This window comes from Chlorocebus sabaeus, chromosome 12, assembly GCF_047675955.1.
Source record: "Chlorocebus sabaeus isolate Y175 chromosome 12, mChlSab1.0.hap1, whole genome shotgun sequence".
Taxonomy (NCBI): domain Eukaryota; kingdom Metazoa; phylum Chordata; class Mammalia; order Primates; family Cercopithecidae; genus Chlorocebus; species Chlorocebus sabaeus.
Window position 1 is genome coordinate 64,272,842 of NC_132915.1, and position 22,081 is coordinate 64,294,922.

Sequence of the window (22,081 nt, forward strand, 5' to 3'; positions counted from 1 at the left end):
GATAGCTGAACACTTGTCAGGACAACTTGCCTAGCAGAGAGGAGCTACCCTCTCTGCTAGGAGCTGAACACTCCTCAGGACACCCTTGCTAGGGAAAGGAGCTGCCCCCTGCAGGTTTCCTTTGAGCTGTTCTATTGCTCAATAAAGCTACTGTTTGTCTCGCTCACCCTTCACTTGTCTGCATACCTCATTCTTCCTGTCTCAGGACAAGAACTCAGGACCCACCAAATGGTGAGGTTAAAAGAGCTGTAACACAAACAGGGGTGAGACATGACCCTTGCTTGCCATGTTGTGGGTGAAGGCAAGAAGAGCTGCAGCCCTTCGGGGAGCGTAGCCCTGGGAGCTCCCCAAGCCAGGGCTGTGACTCCCTCTTTGAGGCCCCACTGTTCCTGGCATCTCCAAGCTTCCAGGCACCAATATGTTCCCCAGTGCCAGCTATGGAAGCTGCTTGCCATGTGCCTGGTCCAGCTGCAGGCTCGCAGGGAGCTGGTGCCATGCTGGCACCTGGAACTGCCCACCCCACTGCAGCACCCAGAATGTCTGACCATGCACAGTGGCTGGACCCAATGCTCACTCACATACCCCTAACTGTTCCACGCCTGTCTCACCCTTGGCAGGCTTGGGACCCAGGCTGGTAGCATGAGCCAAGCAGAGGCTGCCAGGCTGGGTGGGCAAAACGAGCCCAGAGGGCCTGAGCAAAACTGGGGCAAAGGCACCACCAGCCACAGAAGTTTCGGGCCAGAAAAAGGACACCCCAAAGATCCCCTAACAACAGGACAAGCATCACAAATGATAACTGGGCACAGTGGCTCACACCTGTAATCCCAGCACTTTGGGAGGCCAAGGCAGGTGGATCACCTGAGGTCAGGAGTTTGAGACCAGCCTGGCCAACATGGTGAAATTCTGTCTCTACTAAAAATACAAAAATCAGCCGGGCGTGGTGGCAGGTGTCTGTAATCCCAACTACTCCAGGAGGCTGAAGCAGGGGAATTGCTTGAACCTGGGAAGCGGAGGTTGCAGTTGCAGTGAGCCGAGATCACACCACTGCACTCCAGCCTGGGTGACAGAGCAAGACTCCATCTAAATAAATAAATAAATAAATAAATAAATAAATAAATAAATAAATAACTGGCTGGGTACAGTTGCTCATGTCTGTAATCCCAGCACCTTGGGAGGCCAAGGCAGGAGGATGGATCACTTGAGGCCAGGAGTTTGAGACCAGCCTGGGCAACATGGTGAGACCGTGTCTCTACAAAAAAATTAAAAATTAGCCTGCTGTGATGGCACATGCTTATAGTCCTAGTTACTTGGGAGGATGAGATGAGAGAATCACTTGAGCCCAGGAGGTCAAGGTTGCAGTGAGCTTTGTGCCACTGCACTCCAGACTGAAAAAGAGACCCTGTCTCAAAAAGAAATAAAAGATAACTAGCAATAATTGAGTACATCATATATGCGTTAACTCTAGAAAAACCTCACTGGTCAACTTTGGAAGATGCTGGGGAACCAACTCATTACTTTGAAAGCTGGTAAAATAAGTGAGAAACAATCAAGTATTTATTCTGCCTTTCCTAGGAAATGTATCTCTGTGTAACAAATAGTTAATGTGGAAAAGTTTCTCCTTATAGAAGTATTCTACCTAATACTTCTATAGAAATTCATTCAAAGAAGGAATGATAATATTATTTTCTAACTTTTTATTTAAGACAGGGTCTTGCTATGATGCCCAGGATGGACTTGAACTCCTGGGCTCAAGTAACCCTCTTGGCTCAACTTCCCAAGTAGTTGGGACTACAGTCATGTGCCACTATGCCCAGCTTTAACTCCTCTATTAATGAACCTAGACCAGTGGTTCTTAATCAGGGTCAATTTTGTCCCCCAGAGGACAACTAGCAATGTCTAGACACATTTTTCTATTGTTATAGTTGGGAGGAGGTGCCACTGGCATCCATTAGGTAGAGGCCAGGGATGCTGCTAAACATCCTACAATGCACAGGACAGCCCCCTACAATAAAGAATTTTCCAGTCCAAAATATCAATAGTGCCACGGTTGAGAAACAAATATCAGTTATTAACATCACAAAAAGACCACCATTGTATACCTCTAGATAGAAGTGCTAAAACTACCTACAAATTAGTTTTGCCAAAATAAATCTAATTTGATTAAGTTACCAATTTATATCAAATACAGAGGATGGAGGAACATGCTAAATTACAACAGAAATCAAGACTCTAAGAAACCCTACAGGACAAATGAACTAGTTTAAAACAAATAGAAAAAAAGATGGAGAATAAGCATAGATCTGCAAAGACTTAAGAAACATGGCTGGGTGTGGTGGCTCACACCTATAATCCCAGCACTTTGGGAGGCCAAGGCAGATGGAATGCTTGAGCCCAGGAGTTGAGACCAGCCTGGGCAACGTGGCAAACTCCATCTCTACAAAAATACAAAAATTAGACAGGTGTGGTGGTGCCCACCTGTAGTCCCAGCTACTCAGAAGGCTGAGACAGAAGGATTGCTTGAGCCTCGGAAGTGGAGGTTGCTGTGAGCCAAGATCAACCCACTGCACTCCATCCTGGGTGATAGAGCCAGACCCTGTCTCACCAAAAAAAAAAAAAAAAAAGAGGGAGACAGACAGACAGACATATCACCTGTAAAGTACAGGCCTAATTTAGATTTTGATTCAAATAAACAATTTTTAAAAATCAAACGTAAGACAGTGGGGGAAATGTAAACAACTGGATGCTTGATGATATGAAGGAGCTATCGTTATTTTTTGGTGTGACAATACTGTGATTTGATTTTAAAGAAGAATCTTTATCATTTAGAGATAACATACTGAAAAGTTTACAGGATGAAATGATATGTCAGAAATATACACAAATATGGAGTGAGGAAGAGGGCACGGGTATAGATGAAACAAGATTGGCCATGAATTGCTCATTGGAGAATCACTGGTATAGAAGGGTAAATGAAAGCAGTACTTTCACCTAGGCCAGGTCAAATATGACAACAGTACAACTGAGGCAAAGGCAAACCAATTTTGCACTATGGGTTTCCAACAAAATGGTCTTACTAATCCAACGTAAATAAATATTCATTATTCTGTTCTGCGTGTGTGTATGTGTTAAGACATTTTCCATCATAAAAAGTCTGAAAAACAACAACAAAAGGTTTTTTTTGAGACAGAGTCCCGCTCTTGTCGCCTAGATTGGAGTGTAATGGCGCGATCTTGGCTCACTGCAATCTCCGCCTCCCGGGTTTAGGCGATTCACCTGCCTCAGACTCCCAAGTAGCTGGGATTACAGGTGCCCGCCACCTCGTCACGCTAATTTTTTTGTATTTTTAGTAGAGACGGGGTTTCACTATGTTGGCCAGGCTGGTCTCATCTCCTGATTGAACCACAGACACAGCCTCCTTCCTAATCAGTGTTGGCCAGGCTGGTCTCATCCTCTCCTGATTGAACCAGTCACAGCCTCCTTCCTAATCAGTCTCCCTGCCTCCATACAACCACCGCAATCATCTTTCCAAAATAGGCATCTGGCTCTTTGGCTTGGAATTACCATTACTATTATAGTAATTCTCAAACATGATAAAGGGCCAGAACCCAATATCGGTTAAAAGATCTATGATATTACTTAAACAAAATGAGGCATAAATTCCTAGTGTTTACAGATGTCATACAACAATAGAAAGCAAATTCACAAATAGTTGTAGATGTTAGCATTAAATATGATGAATGAGCGTGTGCTGAGACCAAACGCCTCCAGAAAAAAGAACAGGATGCACGTGCTCTGGGCAATTCTGAGGCTGGCCTGCCTCCACTGGCTGTGGAAGGATTGCGAACGTCTCCCTTCCTCTCGCTCCAAACTTGTGCAATACCTTCCCTTGTACGGCGCACCAAGACAGCATCTGGCCTTCTCTTGACTCTAAGGCATCATGTATCATTTATGACCGTCTTTATTCTTTTCTCAGTAGCCCTCGACAAGTGAGCAGTACTTCTTGGCTCCAACTCTCATAAACGTGTAACCAGACTCCATTGGAAGACGGTAACCCCACGCGATACGGACTGTGCTTGTATTAATTTTCTTTTAAGGTTACTACAGAAATATTAATACAGTACTTGAGAATTCCTGACGGACGCAGCCTCACTTCCTCAGCTCTCTCAGCCGGCCTCCGCACCCGGTACCGCAGCTTTCACTCCCGCCACCCACCGTTCCGCCGCTAGGGGGCAGGCGGCTCAACGACGCCCATTTAAACCGTTTGCCCGGGAGTGGCCCGCCAGGATCGCGTGTCACCACCCAACCCTGGCGATGATTGGCTATTTTGCCGAGGCCGGAGGCGGAGCCAGCGGCAGAACCGGAAGTATCTGGTACGGCAAGTGCACAGAGTCCGCAGACTGCGTGCGCACCCGGGCACCGCGCCGACTTAAAGAGGCCAGTTGCAGCCCCTCCTCTGGCCTGAGGGGACAGACCGTGTTCCTACGTGGAGGGCGGAACCCTCACACTGAGGAGGGCTGGGTCACACTGAGGGGAGGAGTCACCTTGAGAGGAGGGGTCACAATGACTTAGTGGAGTTACTCGGAGGTGGGGTCTCACTGCGTGGGAGGAACACAGAGCAAGGGGGTGCAGCACTGAGGGGTTCTGACACACACTGACGGTGGCAGTGCCACACTGGGGAAAAGTGCCCCCGAAAGGGAGGTGTCTCCGAGAGAAAGCGTTCTTTGAGGGGGTGGGATCTTGCGGAAGGAGGGGCTTCCCTGCAGACGGTGGCTTCTCTCTTAGAGTCATTTGGACAAAGTAATAAGAGGGAGGTCCTGGCTGGGTAGTCACAGGGCGGAGGACCTGGACTCTCTTCTTTATTGGGAGGCGGCAGGATGAAGTGAGGAGTCGGGGCTAAGCTGGGTATGGGCCGGCCAAAGGCTCCCTATAGCCCCAAGTTATCACAAGCTCCCGTGAAGGTAGAAGGTGTTAGGGAGGCCAGAGGTTCAAGGTGTCGGAGTCGAAGAGACCTGGGAAATGGGCAGGCTGGGCCGGGGCGCAGGCCAGGAAGGTGGACAGGTTGCTGGGCTGCCTCGGATTGCGACTGGGCCTGAGGGGCCTACGTTTCTGCCCCGTTGGTCCCTGGAGCCCAGGAATCCGGCAGGTTTCTGAGTCCGACCCACAACGGACAGTCCCAGGGAGGACAGGGGACTCCCTGGGCAGCTAAGCTTTGCATGCGCACCATCAGCCCTTGATTCCCTTTCGTTATTCAAGTTCAGCCTGAGCTTATTTGACCCGGGCGGCCCAGGGCGTCGCGGCCGGAGAGCGGGGAGGCGGGGGTGCGCACCTGAGGGGGCGTGGCCGCTGCCGGGAGGCCGGGCTGGAAGGAGTTAAGCGGAGGCCCGTCCCAGCCCCGCCCCCGGCAGGCCGCGGAGCCTGAGCCCCGGCGGCTAAGCGGTGCAGCCGCCGCCCGCCCGCCCGCCTCCGCCCGCGGCGAGCTAGCCCGCCGGCGCCCGGGAGCGCTGCCGCCACCGTCGCCGCCACCGTCACCGCCACTGCCCGGTCCAGGCCCAAGCCCAGGCCTACGCAGAGCGGAGCGGCGCGGCGTCCACCCGGGCCCAGCTAGCCGGCGCGGCGGGGGCGGGTCCAGGATCTTCGGCTGATCTTCATTCTCAAGGCGGGAGCGGGAGTCCGGGCGCCCAGGATCTGGCTGGGCCCGCGCCCATGGCAAGCGCGGCCTGCCCGGGCCCCGGGGACCCTGCCATGTGAGGCAGGCCCGGGCTGGGGGCCCGGCCATGGCCGGGGAACGGCCCCCACTGCGGGGCCCTGGGCCCGGGCCTGGAGAGGTGCCGGGGGAGGGGCCCCCGGGGCCGGGGGGCGCGGACGGAGGCCCGGGCCGCGGCCGCCCCTCCTCCTACCGGGCTCTCCGCAGCGCCGTGTCTAGCCTGGCCCGTGTGGACGATTTTCACTGCGCGGAGAAGATCGGGGCCGGCTTCTTCTCTGAGGTCTACAAGGTAGGACCGGCCGAGAGGGCAGAGGGGCGGGACCGAGCCTTCAACCAGAGGCTGCAACTAGGGGGCCGGGAGTGCGGGGAAGAGGGTCCAGACTCGGGCGACCCTCCCGACCTGCCCGACCCTCGCCGGCCGCCCCCGCCCCCAGGTTCGGCACCGACAGTCAGGGCAAGTCATGGTGCTGAAGATGAACAAGCTCCCCAGTAACCGGGGCAACACACTACGAGAAGTGCAACTGATGAACCGGCTCAGGCACCCCAACATCCTAAGGTGAGCGGCCCCAGTCTCTGGGCAGCTTGCTGGGCGGGAGAGAAAAGGAAAGATCCCGCGGGAAAAGTGGAACTGAGGAGGAGCTGAGGCCCTTAACAGCCTACCTTTCTATCTTCCCCCTTCTCTTGCAGGTTCATGGGGGTCTGTGTGCACCAGGGACAGCTGCACGCTCTTACAGAGGTGAGGATAGACCAGGAAGGAGGGATCCCCACCCCCCCTTCACCCCCAAGGATAAAGGCAGTGAACAGGCCTGGTGGATCTACCGAGGACTAGTGAGAGGCAACAGGATCTCCTCCCAGGGGAGGCTTTCCTGAACTTCCCTTTAGGCAAACCACATATAAAAGGCCTCAGCTGGTCTTATTCTCTGTATCCCCTAGAATAGTGCTGTCCAATAGAATTTTCTTCAGTGATGGAAATGTTCTCTATCTGTGTTGTCTTATATAGTAGCCACTAGCCACATGTGGTTAAATTTAAATTATGTTAATTGTTTAGATTTTTTTGTGGGTCAACTTGATTAAATTTAAAAATTTTTTAATTATTTAAGTTGTTGCACATGGCTAATGGCTACTGAGTTGAACAGGGCAACCCTAGAACATGGATGGAGGGTCCTACAGCACAATCTTACTCCTCTGACCTCTGTGATCCTCCGGAGTGTCCCCTAGCTTATAAGTGGGGGACCTAGAATACAGACTGAAGTCTGACATCCATTCCCATTCTCCTCCTATGCACCAGTATATGAATGGGGGGACCTTGGAACAACTGCTCAGCTCCCCTGAACCCCTATCCTGGCCTGTCAGGCTCCGCCTGGCCCTGGACATTGCCCGAGGCCTGCGGTACCTGCACTCCAAAGGTGTATTTCACCGGGACCTTACATCCAAGGTAGGCTAGTGGGGTGGGTGGAGGCATGAAAGAGGGTTTGAGACTATTAGGTTGTAACTGTCCTGTGGACGTTGGAATGTGGATAATAGATATATTAGGATGTTGGAGTGGCAAGGCATTGGAGAATATTGGGGGACCAGCGTGAGGGGAGTGCTCGGAGGGACTAAATAGCACCCTGTGTTTGGAGTGTTGGGTGATGTTGCAATATTGAAGTGCCTTGAAAAACTGGGAGAGCAGAGAGGGTTGGGGTTATGCTGGAGTGACAGGGCTTTGGGTTATACATTGGGAGGCCAGAGGGCAGAAGGTGATGAGTGCTTGGGGATACTATGTGTGTGTGTGTCAGAACTGTCTAGTCCGACGGGAAGATCGAGGCTTCACCGCTGTCGTGGGTGACTTCGGGCTGGCTGAAAAGATTCCTGTGTATAGGTGAGGTGAATGTCCCTGTTCCCCCCAAATCTCCCAGAGTGCCCCTATCTGATGTCCCCAGAGCCCCAGCGATGTTTCCCTTGGGGAGAGAAGGGAGTTCACCTCATCCCCTTTTCCCTGGGGGAGATGCCTGAGTAGGATGTTTCTGACCACCCTGCCCCTGCCCCTGCAGGGAGGGGGCAAGAAAGGAGCCATTGGCTGTGGTGGGCTCCCCATACTGGATGGCTCCAGAGGTGTTACGGGGTGAGCTGTATGATGAGAAGGTGAGACATCAACCCTTCAGATCCCCAAGGCCTTCCGAGACCCTTGAGGTTTCCTCATAAAGCCCCATCCATCCCCAAAACAACCCTACCAGATCTTCAGGAGTCCCCAAGATCCCTTTGCCCCTCACAGGCACCCTTCCAACACATGAAAACTGTCAAGATCCCCCACCCTCAACCAAATTCAGCTATATTCTGTCAAAATTCTGAAATGAAAACTGTTAATTCTTCCACGACACTATTATCTCTGACCCCCAGGCTGATGTCTTTGCCTTCGGAATTGTCCTCTGTGAGCTCATCGCCCGAGTACCTGCAGACCCTGACTACCTACCACGCACTGAGGTGAATGTCTCCAGGTTTGCAAACGAAGAACTCCAGACTAGCCGGCTCATAACCAAGGAGGATTCCCTAGAGGTTGAGGTTCTGACTGGGGAGCAGAAGGAGAACCCAAGAAAAGCTGACTTGGAGGTCCCTCCTTCTGTCCCCACAGGACTTTGGCCTGGATGTGCCTGCTTTCCGAACTCTGGTGGGGGATGACTGTCCACTGCCTTTCCTGCTTCTGGCCATCCACTGCTGCAGCGTAAGAGCCTCACAGTCCTTCCTGCCCCACCCTGCCCCCATCTATAAGCTGCCATGGCTGCCCTATGGGACCCAGGTGATGGGAGGAAACTCAGAGACCCTCTTTCGGAGCACTGAGTGAAGCCAGTCCCATCTCTACCCATCAGCTGGAACCCAGCACCCGTGCCCCCTTCACCGAAATCACCCAGCACCTGGAATGGATCCTGGAGCAGCTGCCTGAGCCAGCCCCACTCACCAGGACTCCCCTGACACACAATCAGGGTAAGTGAGCATGACCTTGACCCAGCTTAAGTCCTTTGGCCTTTCTCATCCTTAAAACTCAGAGATGACATGGAGGAGGCTAAATATATTTATTAGTTGAAAAGGCTGGCAGTCGGGCTGGGGTAGGGTGGGAGGACATCTCAGAGAAGACAGTTTCCTAATGCTAAAGCTTGAGGGAGGGGAGGGGAACAAGTAAAAGGAGCCTGGAGATGACATCGCCCCTTTCCAAAGCACCAGGTGGGACTCCCTTTTTCAAGCTCTAGTCCCACCAGCCTCCTGGAGAATAGTGAGGCCCTCAAGGAGCTGTGATCAAATGCTGAGGACAGTGATACCAGACTTCTCTGTCTACAGGCTGTGTTCCAAGAGGGGGTCCCTCTGCCACGCTTCCTAGGCCAGACCCCCGGCTTTCCCGAAGCCGGTCAGACCTCTTCCTGCCCCCATCACCAGAATCACCCCCAAACTGGGGGGACAATCTGACTCGAGTCAACCCCTTCTCACTACGGGAAGACCTCAGGGGTGGCAAGATCAAGCTTTTGGACACACCCAGCAAGCCAGTCCTGCCTCTTGTGCCACCATCACCATTCCCCTCCACTCAGCTGCCCTTGGTGACCACCCCGGAGACGCTGGTCCAGCCTGGAACACCTGCCCGCCGCTGCCGCTCACTACCTTCATCCCCTGAGCTCCCCCGCCGTATGGAGACAGCACTTCCAGGTCCTGGCCCTCCTCCCGTGGGCCCCTCCGCTGAAGAGAAGATGGAGTGTGAGGGCAGCAGCCCTGAGCCGGAACCTCCAGGACCAGCGCCCCAGCTGCCTCTGGCTGTGGCCACAGACAACTTCATCAGCACCTGTTCCTCGGCCTCCCAACCCTGGTCCCCTAGATCAGGACCTGTCCTCAATAACAATCCCCCAGCTGTGGTGGTGAACTCCCCACAAGGCTGGGCTGGGGAGCCCTGGAACCGGGCCCAGCATAGCCTGCCCCGGGCGGCAGCCCTGGAGCGGACAGAACCCTCGCCACCCCCTTCAGCTCCCCGGGAGCCTGATGAGGGGCTGCCCTGTCCTGGCTGCTGCCTCGGCCCCTTCAGCTTTGGCTTCCTGTCCATGTGCCCCCGCCCCACACCAGCTGTTGCCCGCTACCGCAACCTGAACTGTGAGGCGGGCAGTCTCCTCTGCCACCGAGGGCACCATGCCAAGCCACCCACACCCAGCCTGCAGCTGCCCGGGGCACGCTCTTAGCAGTGGAGCCTGTGGTCTCAGGCCTCCAACTTTGGCCTTCAGGACACCCTGTAAGAACAGAGCACACTTGCTGGACAGTGCCAGTTCCAGATGGGTTGACTGGCTCTTCTCCCTGTGTAGGGGAGCCCCAGCATGGACTCGAGGGACAGAGCACTTCCAGTTCGATCCCCGGCTCGTGTTCCCATGGGGATCACTGAACCAGACACAGCATTGCTGACACATGAGACTAACACGTGCAATTATTTAAAAAGATTTCAATAAAACTGCCTGGCTGGCTCCGGGCTGCCCCTATCCACTCAACCCGTGCGCCCTCCTCCCCCGCCCCATTCTACCATGGGAAGTTCTTGCGGGGAGGCCAAAGTCCCTTCTAGAGGTGGCTTCACCCTTTTCCCAGGAACAGTCCAGTTTCAGGAAGAGGGAGCAGGCAGCAGGCTGGCCGGAAGTGTCAGGTGTGGATCAGCTGGTGGCTGGACACTGCCCAGAATGAGGGAACACAGGGAGGACATGGTCTGAGGACCCGCAGGCCTCAGGTTAGGAAGGAGGGGCACAGTTTCTTGTTGGCATGAGTGTCTGGAAGAGTAAAGTATCGGTGAGCTCCATGGTTGACTTGACTGAACCCTCATCCCGCTCACCCCATCTCCCCCTCAGTTCTCGACAGCCACATCACCAGCCTCCCTTAAGTTCTAGGCCTTACCTGTCCCTCTGCCTGCCCAGCCCATCCTAACATAAGCAGACCAAGCAACTGGAGGCTGTGGAGGAACTTTCATCCCAGGTACAAGTTTTCCCTCGGGCCCCTGGGTCCCTGCTCTGGGTCCCTCTGCCCCTGGACTCCCCATGCCTTGGCCCCATCCCTCACTCTTACCAGTTCAGTGTAAAGGGCTGTCCTAATCTGGAAATCTGAAAGCTGTCATCTCACAGATGAAGGGAAGAGAACTTGTACATGCCTCTGTCCCCGTTCTCCAATACCATGACCAATCTTTTTGTACCTTGGGACATTTTGAACTTTGAACATAAACCCTAAAAAGTAATAAAGTAGAGCTGGGATATGCTCTGGACCCCTCCTATCCCACCCTCCCTTCTCTCCCCTTTCCCTGCATAAAACCTAAGTCCTAACTCGCTTTGCCTGCCTAAGGCCACATCTGGGCATGGTTCAGGACAGATGTCTGGAGTTCAACTAAAACAGGCTTTAGAACCAGCAGAGGGAAAAATCACTCCAGGTCATAAAGATGGGAAGGCCAGGCCGGGCACGGTGGCTCATGCCTGTAATCCCAGCACTTGTGGGAGGCCAAGGCGGGTGGGTTACGAAGTCAGGAGATCGAGACCATCCTGGCTAACATGGTGAAACCCCATCTGTACTAAAAGTAAAAAAAATTAGCCAGGCGTGGGGAGGCTGAGGCAGGAGAATAGTGTGAACCCAGGAGGTGGAGCTTGCAGTGAGCAGAGATTGCACAACTGCACTCCAGCCTGGGCGACAGAGCGAGACTCCGTCTCAAAAAAAAAAAAAAGGAAGGCCAATTAGGGAACACAAGGAGGCTGCCACCCTGTTTCAGGGTCCCTAGGGTTGATCCTCAATGGTACCCCACTGCTCCCTTGATCACAGTGAAGTGGAGCTTCGATGGTACCCCCACTGCTCCCTTGCTTACTTCACTGAGACAGCTCTAGTGCCCCGAGTGGCTGCTACTGAGAAAGTACAACCTCAGTTTGGGTGGCCTTGTCAAAGGATGGAGAAATGCTGCTGTCATCAGCTGTGGAGCCTTAACTAAATCCTTAATGTCTCCCCCTAAAAGCTAGCATAGGTCCCAACCTAGTAGTTACTAAAACAGAAAAGCATGTGTCAGGGACTTCTAGGTGGAAATAGAATGGAGAATAAGATTGCCTTAAGAAGTTATTAATCAAATAGAGAAAACAGACAAATAGGCAATTACAGTGTTGATTTATGGGAGAGTGCTGAGGGAAGCAGGTGGGGAGGAAATCTGATTACCATGTCTTTATGGAGGGGATTATGAAGTTGAAAATACCCAGAGTCCTAACAAACTTACCTAGTGTGTTGTGTATCATCAGTCAACTTCCCATCCTTGTTAGAGCTGAGGCCAGTCCAGTATGAATTCCCTGAATCACCATTTGGCAACAGCGAATTTGAGATGAAGTAAGAACGCTAAGGGGAGATTCAGAGAGACCAGAGATATGTGGAGAGTGATGAGAAATACGGAAGAAAATGCATGCCCTAGGGAGGCCTCAGCTTCGGCAAGGGGGCTGTATATATGACAGCTCTTTGGTAACTGGTCCCTGAATCCACCAAGTGCCACCCTGCAGATGCAGGCTCAGTGCTCAATTTGCCTTCCAGCTGAGTAAGAATCTCTGCCAGCCTTTGGAGGGGAGTCATTGTGTGTGCTGTTCTGGCCCCAAGGAACTAATCCCTACAATCCAGCCCACCAGGTGTGGGACCTCTCTGAGAGGCCACAAGAGTCAAGGAACCTGTCAAGCAGCCCAGGGAGCTGACTAGCAAGCTGAGATGAGATACAGATTAAAGTAGAGGCCAGCTGCGGTGGCTCACACCTGTAATCCCAGCACTTTGGGAGGCTGAGGCAGGTGAATCACCTGAGGTCAGGAATTAGAGACCAGCCTGACCAATATGGTGAAACCCCATCTCTATTAAAAATACAAAAATTAGCTAGGCGTGGTGGTGTGTGACTGTAGTCCCAGCTACTCGGGAAACTGAGACAGGAGAATTGCTTGAACCCAGGAGGCAGAGGTTGCAGTGAGCTGAGATTACGGAATTGCACTCCAGCCTGGGTGACAGAGTGAGACTCTGTCTCAAAAAAAAAAAAAAAAAAAAACGTAGATATGGTTCCTAAGTTTCTACTCTCATGCCAACTCTAATCAGTTAGTAGAGGCTGCCTGGACCACTGTGCTGAGAAGACGCAGAGGTTGTTTCCAAGCTCAGAGGTCAAGAGTATTGTGATTCTCAGTTTCTTCCACGGAAAAGGAATGGCCACCCCAGCCATGTATGCACTGCCATTTCTGACTTGATGACATATGTCCCTTTACCGAATAGTACCCACCACAGTCTGTGAGTAAGGATATGCTTACTGATTGTTGATAAATTTCACTGAATGTGGCCAGCTTGGAAGACAGAGTTTCACAATGTTTTTGGCTCTCCTGCCAAGTTTTCAAAGTAGGTGAGATGTAAAAGCAGCTTTTCTGATGCATTGTCCATCCCATCGGACAGCAGGTGTCTAAAAAGCAGAAAGAGTGTGATAGCAGCAACAGTTGGGATGAAAGTAACTACTCAGCAATCTTTTGCTAACAATATTCTCCTAGGGCTAATCTCAGCATCTTCATGGACTTCTATGATCTTTGCAATCTTTCTTTCTTTTGCATCCCCTGGAAACACCGTACCTGTCCTTACTTAGTAAAAAGACTTTAACATTCAACAACATTACTTCTTAGCAATCTAGGAGGTTTGTCTTAATAGGGCTAATTTTATTACCCCAATTTCTGAACAATTGCAGTCCACCCTGACACTTTACCTAACATCTCTTGGGCCCATCTCCTCCACTCCCTAAAGCACCCCCCACTGCACATCCAAGACTTCCACTCCTCCAGCACTGGCCCCCTCTTTCCCTCTCCAATTTCCTACAAGCAGAAAATGTTGGGTCCTGTTTTGCGGAAATTGAGCTCTCTCCATTTCCCTCAAAATTTCTCTTCTCTGTTCTTCTTTTCCTGACTATCCATAAGAAAAAAAAATATCCCTCTTTCTTCAACATCCTACATCCCAATCTGCACTTCTGATCCCCAGACCACCTCTCTCCATTGCTTTGTTCCATCACTCCTACCTTCATCATTCAAAAATCATTCGCTCCCCACTAGCTCCCTCTCTTCTCTCTACATGATCTCATGTCCCCACCCTGCTACTCCCTTGAGTTACTGTCCTATGGCAACTTAAAGGAATAAAAAGAAATCCCTGCTGGGCACAACGGCTCACATCTATAATCCCAGCACTTTGGGAGGCCAAGGCGGGATGGATCACCTGAGGTCAGGAGTTCAAGAGCAGCCTGGTCAACATGGTGAAACCCCACCTCTACTAAAAATACCAAAAAATACCCAGGCATGGCCGGGCGCGGTGGCTCAAGCCTGTAATCCCAGCACTTTGGGAGGCCGAGACGGGCGGATCACGAGGTCAGGAGATCGAGACCATCCTGGCTAACACGGTGAAACCCCGTCTCTACTAAAAAATACAAAAAACTAGCCGGGCGTGGTGGCGGCGCCTGTAGTCCCAGCTACTCGGGAGGCTGAGGCAGGAGAATGGCGTAAACCCGGGAGGCGGAGCTTGCAGTGAGCTGAGATCCGGCCACTGCACTCCAGCCTGGGCGACAGAGCCAGACTCCGTCTCAAAAAAAAAAATAAAAAATAAAAAATAAATAAAAAAAAAATACCCAGGCACTATGGTGCACACCTATAATTCCAGCTACTTGGGAGGCTGAGGCAAAAGGATCGCTTGAACCCAGGAGGCAGAGATTGCAGTGAGCCGAGATCACACCACTGCACTCCAGCCTGGGAGTGCACTTCAGTCTCACAGAGTGAGACTCCACCTCCAAAAAAAAAAAAAAAAAAAAAAAAGAACAGAACAGAAAAGAAAAGAAATCCGGGCCGGGCGCAGTGGCTCAAGCCTGTAATCCCAGCACTTTGGGAGGCCGAGACGGGTGGATCACGAGGTCAGGAGATCGAGACCATCCTGGCTAATACGGTGAAACCCCGTCTCTACTAAAAATACAAAAAACTAGCCGGGTGAGTTGGCGGGCGCCTGTAGTCCCAGCTACTCGGGAGGCTGAGGCAGGAGAATGGCGTGAACCCGGGAGGCGGAGCTTGCAGTGAGCTGAGATCCGGCCACTGCACTCCAGCCTGGGCAACAGAGCGAGACTCCATCTCAAAAAAAAAAAAAAAAAAAAAAAAAAAAAAAAAAAAGAAATCCGTATGGCCAAATGGAAGAAAGTGAGGGGATAAGTGGAACACTGAAAGGTAGGCAGGGGTGTTGGAAGCTATGTTAAGGATTTTTTATTTTTATATTATGAGAAAGAGAAAGTCAGTGTAGGATTTTACACAGAGGAATTTTGTTCACTAGCTATATCCCAAGTGCCTGGGCACAGTGCTAGAACATATTATCTGTTATGTATTCCATAACTGTTTATGTAATCAATTAACTGGAATGCTCTAGATTGGGATGACATGATCAGATTTTTGTAAAGAATTACCCTGGCTCCAATATGAAGAATGGACTGCAGGGAGAGGAGTGAGTAGGAAAAACATTTAGAAAGTTGTTGCAGCTATCCTTGCAAAAGATGAGGATGGGCAAAAATCCAAATGGATTTATAGACTTGGTGATGGGAAGTGGAGGCAATTCCTCTCAGAGTGGAAGGTGAGGGCATGTGCTGAAAGTGAGGGAGAAGGAGTTATTATGGAGAGCAAGCTAACCACTGCAGAGGTTGCCAGGCAGTGCTGAGAGACTAGAGTCTCAGTGGCACTGAGCAAAATGATTCCACAATTTGTCACACCTTGGTGCTGACTGTGGGCAGTTGGGTTCATCCAGAGTTGAAATTTTGCCCATCAGGTGCACTAGAAGGATAACGGAACAAAGAAGTGAGTGAGCCATGTGCGGTGGCTCACGATTGTAATCTCACCACTTTGGGAGGCTGAGACAGGACGATCGCTTGAGCCCAGGAGTTCGATACCAGCCAGGGAAACATAGTGAGACCTTGTCTCTATTAAAAAAAAAAAAAAAAAAAAAGTGAGTAGTAAAAGTGATGGGCTCCAAACCCATGATAGGTAGGGAGAGAAGTGTGGACAGGAGACAGCTGATGGGAAGGGAGAAAAAGGGGAGTCAGCAGATTGGAGGCCTCAATGAGATCAAAAAAGTTTGGGGAAAACCTGGAGGAGTGGTGGGCAGCTGTGATCAGAGTGGAAGTCTGAAACCATCCTTTTGCCAGAAGAGCAGTTTGGGATGTAGAGGTCTAAGGTGCTGCTAAGAGAATGGGCAGCCCTGGCATGGAACTGATGGTCACAGAGGTTCAGGTTAAGGAAATGAGGGCAAGGGGCGTCTGCACATAATCTTGCTGTCTTATGCCTGGGGAGATCGACCAGATGACCCCAAGCTAGACAGAGCCTAAACCTGATCATAGCCCAAAAACACCCCAGTCCCCTTGGGCCTGGCACCTTGCCTAGACCCTCAGCCTGTTTTGACACAGCCTTGCCTCTTTTATGTGTCCCTTTCCCCATCTCCACCTACTGGCTGGGGTCCTGCTTTCAAAATGAATGGACACCCCATCCTAGTTCCCTACACCACAACTCCAGGCTCCACCTCACTGTGAGTGCTGAGAGCCTCACTGCCTTGCCCCACCACCAGGTTGCACTCCATGTCAGTCAGTTAGTCTTACCCTTTGGGGAGATCTCAGCTATAATGAAAATTAATGAAAATTGAGGACCCTGTCTTTAGAAAGATGTGCAAACTGCCAAGTTCACATCCAAATTTGGGGGCGTTCCAGATCTTTGTCACTGATATCAACAGGAAGAAACCTTGGACAGTGTGATTTGGACTGCTGGCTGCCATCCTCCTCTACCCCACAGGATGAGCCTTGGAGCTCGGTGGGTCCCCCTAAATCCAGTATGCAGCTTGGTCCTTCTCTCTGTTGGCCAAAGCTGAACAGCTCATGTCAGCCACCACTCTGGTTCACTGCCCCTTTCCTGAACACCTCACAGGCCCCTGGGTGATAGACCCCTTCCACTAGTATCTCCTTGCTCCAATCCATCCCTCCCTTCTCTCCTCGCTCCAATCCATCCCTCCCTTCTCTCCTCTCCCCAGAGCGGACACCTGATGAGCGGCATTTGAAGAAGGGCTTCAGTCTGTTCTCCATGTTGCTCAGCTTCTGCTCCAAGGCCCTCCTCTGTTGCTCCTCACTTTTCAAGGTCTCCTTCGTCTTCTCACTGTCTGTCTGGCAGGCCTGTAGCTGCCCTTCCGCCGCCTGTAGCTGCCCTTCCGCCGCCTGATGAGCCCTCTGTTCCACCTCTAGTGCTTCCTGACTCTGCGCCAGCTCTCTCCTGGACCCCTGCAGATCCTCTGCGCTCTGTCCCAGCTGCCTTATCTTCAGGTGGAGCTGCTGCCTCAGGCTGCTGTTAGTGGCTTCCAGAACCCTATTCATCTGCTGGAGCTGCTGAAACACCTGCAGATCTGTTTGGCCACAGAGATTTGGTAGATGTCTTCTCCAGCCCTGCCCTAGTGCCCTGAGACTGCAGCATCAGCCCTTTTTCTCCTTCTTGCAACTTTTTGCATCACAGGCTGAAATACAAGATTTGACTGCCTAAAGTGTAAGGAGGTACTGGATTAGGTGAGGACAATTCAGGAAGACAACAGCCCTGGCAGGAAACCAAACCCAAAGCTAAGGATGTGGTGGTAGTGACTATGAGCCCTGCTGAGGAAGGTCAGCTTTGGGGGGAAAGTCAGGACGAAAGTCGTTCCGTGTAAGTGGGAAGTGGGGACAGCCTTACTCACAGCGCACTCCCAGGCAGATGACGGCTACTCCTAACAGCAGGCAGGTAAGGAGCAGGCCGAGCAGGAAGTATCGCAGGCAGGCTGTGCGGCCTTAGGGGGACAGTGGGATGGATGCGGGCAGTCAGCCCCCGGAAAGAATGTAGAGACGAGGGGACAGGTCCGCAGGGGAGACCCCTGGGGAAGGCATCCCTAAGAGGAGGGAGGTGCAGAGCTGAGGGGGCAACCATGGTGGTTTCTGTTGGGTAGCGGGGTGTTTCGCAGGTAGGGGAGAGGGTGTTCCAGAATCAGAGCTGGTAAGGACTCAGGGGCATAACCTGGGAGAAGGGGAAGGAAATATCAGATCGAGAGAGGGAGACAGGAGAAGGGGGACAGGAAGGCGAATTGGGACCATCCGCAGGGGGGCGGTGCACGTCGGATTCAGACGCACCCGATGTAGGTGAATGGGGCAGGGCAGCCGGGGCGGTCGGAAGGGCTGCGCCCGGACTCATCCTGGGAAGAGCTGCACCCCGCGGGGCCCAGCGCCATCCGCAGCCGGGACAGGCGCGAGCACGTGCCCCCGCGGCCGCACCGCACACTCACTCACAGGGGAGAATCCGCCCGACGGCTAGTGACGTCACGGCGCTCCAGGACGCAGTTGACTGCTCCGACTTGACCGCTGTCGAGGGGAGCATCCAGTTTGAGACGGGAAGCCCCGAGTATTGCCCCTTCTCCTCCGGTGCACCCGCTTCGCCTTCGCCACTGGGAAACTCCAGTCTGCCCCACGTTGCCCGCTAGGGTTGCTCTGGTACACCCTGTCACTCTACTGAGTTCCTCCTCTGCCTGGGACTCTCTCGGCTCCCTCCTGGGTCTCACCGTATCTTTTCCCGGACCCCCTCATCTCTCGTAGTTCTTCGTTTATCGCTTCCTCAGGGGCCCCTTATCTGTCGGCCCCAAACCCTCTCCCCCTTTGCTCTCATCCAACTCCCATCCCCCCTTTTCCCTCCTATGGCTCCCCATTTCCCATTAGAACTCATCCCCCACAGGGCTGCCCTATCCCTCCGCAGCCCTTATCTCCCTCACTGGGGTCTCCACCTTGCCGGAGGAATCTTTCTTCCTCCCCTGGCTCCCATTTATCCTGTTCCTATTCTTCCGTTTCCTAAGAACCGCCCTCCTCCTTTCCCCAGGGTATTGTGCTCTCAAGAATATTGTGGGCCATGGCGTGGGGGTGCACGCCTGCAATCCCAACACTTTGGGAGGCCAGGGCAGGAGGATCACTTAAGCCCAGGAGCTCGAGGCTGCAATGAGCCATGATCACGCCACTGCACTCCAGCCTGAGTGACAGAGCAAGACCCTGTCTCAACAACAACAAAAACATTGTGGACTCCCCGGCTCAAGACACAGCCCCCCAACAAACACACATCCCCCAGGCTCTCCAGACCTGCTTTGTCACCTAGTCCAGAAGAAGCCAAGCTTGAGGGTCCCCCTGGGACTGGGGGCACTTGAACATTCTCATAGGTGAGTTCCCCATCGTCATCAGCCCCTGGGTCTGGAGAGAAGAGAAGAGGGACCAAGGTGGGAGTCGGGAATAGGATCTGTGGGGTGGGGAGTGGGGATGCAGGATCAAGGGGAGGCCTCATCCCCCTTACCCTGTCCTAACCGGCTGGAGATGCTCTTCTTCAGGGGTGCCTTCACAAACCTCAGATCTGCATAGGTGATGGCCTCAGCCATGGTCCCGAGCAGCTCTGCCCCAACTCGTCTTCCCTGTCATCCACCGTCCTCCCTTGCTCCTCTTTTCTCTGTCCCTTTACAACTAGGCTCTGTGTTCCCTCTGTGACTGCACGGTTTATCACCTGGCCCTGTGACTTCCAGTCACAAAAGAGGAAGGTGTTAGCAAGTCTCAAACAGATGGGCTCAGTGAAGCAGAAGGCATCCCTGGGCCAGGGCCAGAGGGGCCACGGAGGGGACGCTGAGGTCCAGAGCACAGGGGTAGGGGCTGGGCCTGTCCCCATGTCCTCCCTGTGCTTCCTCTCCATGCATCTTAGACCCATGTGGGCCATACTGGACCCCAAACTTGGTCCTCCTGGTTATCTGCCCTGATCTGCCCCGCCCTCCTCCTGGCTGCCTTGTCCACTGGGGCTTATGATGTGTAGCTGCAGCTGCACTGACTCAGATGATCTCCCCAGCTCCAGGGTGAGGCTCCATTCTCCCCATGAGACTGGGGGTTCCTGGTTTGCATCCCTCACTCCTCATCATCCTGGGGTTTCCAGTAACTGGGCGTTCAGGAACAGGTCCCGGCCAGGGGTGAAGGTAAGGAACAGCCATGGCTGCAGCACCTCTGGAAAGGCATGCGGCAGCACTGCCCCCCATGCATCCTCATGGGGAGCCAGGGAGCAGGTGAGCATGGGAGTTGCAGAGGGCTTAAGAAGGACTGCAGCTTCCTAGGCAGAGGCAAGGCAGGAGCAGAGCCAGAGGCCGAGCACAGATTCCGGACCAGCAGAGGTTTTGACATTTTCTTGGTTTGGTTTTGGTTTTTCTCTTATTTTCACAGCAAAGTTCTTCCTTTAAAAAGTCCCAAAGCTGTCCCTTCACACACAGCCCCAAGGAAAAAGGGGGTATTTGTGGTGGAGGACCCAGGGACTGCCAGGCCTTCATAGGTGTTGGGGGCCTGGCTGATGGAGGAGATAGGGAACCAGTTGGGGGAGAAGGGGGCAGCTGAGCAGGGGTGCCCAAAGGCGCTCCCTAATGTTCTTTTACCAGGATGTGACCCCTAATAGGAACCCCAAAATGGCCTACATCCAGGATAGGAAGGAGCTGGAACAAGATGTAGTATGGGGGTGGGAAGAACCAGCCCCTAGCAAAGTGACATCCACCCCACAGAAACCCCCTCTCCTACAGCTGTGGGGAGGAAAAAGGAAGGGGAAAAAGGTCCTCACCGCATGCCAACAGCTTGGATGATTGGTGGTGTGTGGCAGGACACACACCTAGAGCTCTGCCAAAGCTCCACCCAGCCACCCCTAGAGGAAGTGGCCACTGAGACAAAGCTGTCACTTCAAAAATGTACCTGTAGAGAGGCACATGTGTGCATGTGTGTGCATGGACACGCATGTTCCCAGGACTTTGCAGTCTGTTAGGGCATCTGTGAGGTGAGCAGCTATGTCAGAGCCTGCCTGGAGGAGGAAGCCTTCTGTGGGCTGAAGGCTGCCTGCGATCACTATTATTTTCCATGGCAGGGAATGACGGGTCATTTTCAGAAAAGTCTTCAAAGGTCATCACAAGAGATCCTACAAGTATTTCCTTCTTGAGGCTCACTGTTTCCTAAGGTGCCTCTGCAGCTGTTAACGGTCCTTGCTTGATTAAAGTTTCCAACAACCCAGACCTTCCCCCAGATACAGACAGTGGTGTGTGGTGGTGACTCCCTGGGGGCCTCAGGGGCCCTGAGAGTGAGTGGGAGGGTGTAGAGCAGCTGGTGGCAAGGGTGGGTGGGGTGGGAAGAGTCAAATACTTGAACCTGTGGTGTACAGGGGGTGGGTGTGGGCAGTGAGTGAGTAAATCAATTGCAGGAAAATTTACAGGAGTTCCACAAACTGTAGAATGTCCCAGTTTTCAGATCCAATACACGGGTGAACATGATGTAGATGCCAGGTAAAATGCCAAAATCAAGCTTCTAGTCTGCACTCAAAAAGGAATCCGTGGCCAACATAGTGAAACCCTGTCTCTACTAAAAATACAAAAAAAATTAGCCAGGTGTGGTGGCTGAAACCTGTAGTCCTAGCTAGTCAGGAGGCTGAGGCAGGAGAATCACTTGAACCCAGGAGGTAGAGGTTGCAGTGAGCCAAGATCGCACCATTGCACTCTAGCCTGGGCAACAAGAGCAAAGCGCCATCTCACAAAAAAAAAAAAAAAAAAAAAAAAAAAGGAATACATGGGCTTGCTGCCTAACTTGACTGTGGAGAGGCTTAAGAAGGGGATCTCCTGGCCAGGCGTGGTGGCTCACACCTGTAATCCCAGCACTTTGGGAGGCTGAGGTGGGCAGATCACCTGAGGTCAGGAATTTGAGACCAGCCTGGCAAACATGGTGAAATCCCGTCTATACTAAAAATACAAAAATTAGCTAGGAATGGTGGCATGTGCCTGTAATTCCAGCTACTAGGGAGGCTGAGGCAGGAGAATTGCTTGAACCCGGGAGGCAGAGGCTGCAGTGAGCCAAGATTGTGCCCAGCCTAGGCTACAGAGTGGGACTCCGTCTCCAAAAAAAAAAAAAAAAAAAAAGAATAAAAAGAATAAAAGGAAAAAGAAGAAGGGGATCCCCAGATGGAACTGCACACCCCATTGTCTTGAATGTCTTAACCAGGCTTGTTCTGTATTTTTCTCCTCTTTAGCTCTTTTGGTGATGGTTACATATCTTTTGATCATAGGCCACATTCGCTTCTAATCTTAGACCAGCTTGTAGCCTTCCTTTGTGAACACAGTAAGAGAGTAGGATCCTTCCCCTTCCCCATGTGTATCACACATTACCTTTAGAGACTGGACATCAGAAAAGATACCTGTAACTCCAAGCTGTACCTCTACTGCCCAAATATCAGGGAACTTTTAAGAGCTGAGGGGTCAGTGCTGTACATTTCAGCTTTTCCAGAACTGTAATATCATCATCTGAGAGCCTGG

General features: G+C 52.4%; 2 protein-coding genes across 8 annotated transcripts; one reads left to right on the forward strand and one right to left on the reverse strand.

The window, feature by feature from the left end:
* The first annotated feature begins 4,763 nt into the window (after positions 1 to 4,763).
* Positions 4,764 to 10,197, forward strand: TESK1 (testis associated actin remodelling kinase 1). 3 transcript variants are annotated; one of them, XM_037998274.2, is made up of 10 exons: positions 4,764 to 5,993; positions 6,139 to 6,260; positions 6,392 to 6,440; positions 6,993 to 7,139; positions 7,483 to 7,565; positions 7,738 to 7,828; positions 8,084 to 8,167; positions 8,316 to 8,405; positions 8,551 to 8,665; positions 9,262 to 9,455. In XM_037998274.2, exons 1-10 carry the CDS (start codon positions 5,775 to 5,777, stop codon positions 9,342 to 9,344), a joined length of 1,083 nt encoding a protein of 360 aa, XP_037854202.1. In that variant the 5' UTR covers positions 4,764 to 5,774; the 3' UTR covers positions 9,345 to 9,455. The 3 variants fall into 3 exon arrangements, with proteins under 3 accessions (XP_037854202.1, XP_037854201.2, XP_007967016.3); XM_007968825.3 differs by having other exon boundaries at positions 4,777 to 5,993; positions 9,017 to 10,197; XM_037998273.2 differs by lacking the exon at positions 6,993 to 7,139 and having other exon boundaries at positions 4,775 to 5,993; positions 9,017 to 10,197.
* A 26-nt stretch (positions 10,198 to 10,223) lies between these two features.
* On the reverse strand, positions 10,224 to 19,302 carry CD72 (CD72 molecule). Of its 5 annotated transcripts, none has more exons than XM_073021756.1 (10): positions 19,066 to 19,302; positions 18,858 to 18,965; positions 18,024 to 18,095; positions 17,441 to 17,530; positions 16,763 to 17,119; positions 15,576 to 15,656; positions 12,982 to 13,133; positions 11,937 to 12,043; positions 10,760 to 10,914; positions 10,224 to 10,467 (listed from the first exon to the last, which is right to left on the reverse strand). In XM_073021756.1, exons 1-9 carry the CDS (start codon positions 19,145 to 19,147, stop codon positions 10,782 to 10,784), a joined length of 1,182 nt encoding a protein of 393 aa, XP_072877857.1. In that variant the 5' UTR covers positions 19,148 to 19,302; the 3' UTR covers positions 10,224 to 10,467; positions 10,760 to 10,781. The 5 variants fall into 5 exon arrangements, with proteins under 5 accessions (XP_072877857.1, XP_037854206.1, XP_037854205.1 ...); XM_037998278.2 differs by having other exon boundaries at positions 11,937 to 12,052; positions 12,988 to 13,133; positions 18,870 to 18,965; positions 19,066 to 19,301; XM_037998277.2 differs by having other exon boundaries at positions 10,224 to 10,371; positions 11,937 to 12,052; positions 12,988 to 13,133; positions 19,066 to 19,300.
* Between the last annotated feature and the right edge of the window lie 2,779 nt (positions 19,303 to 22,081).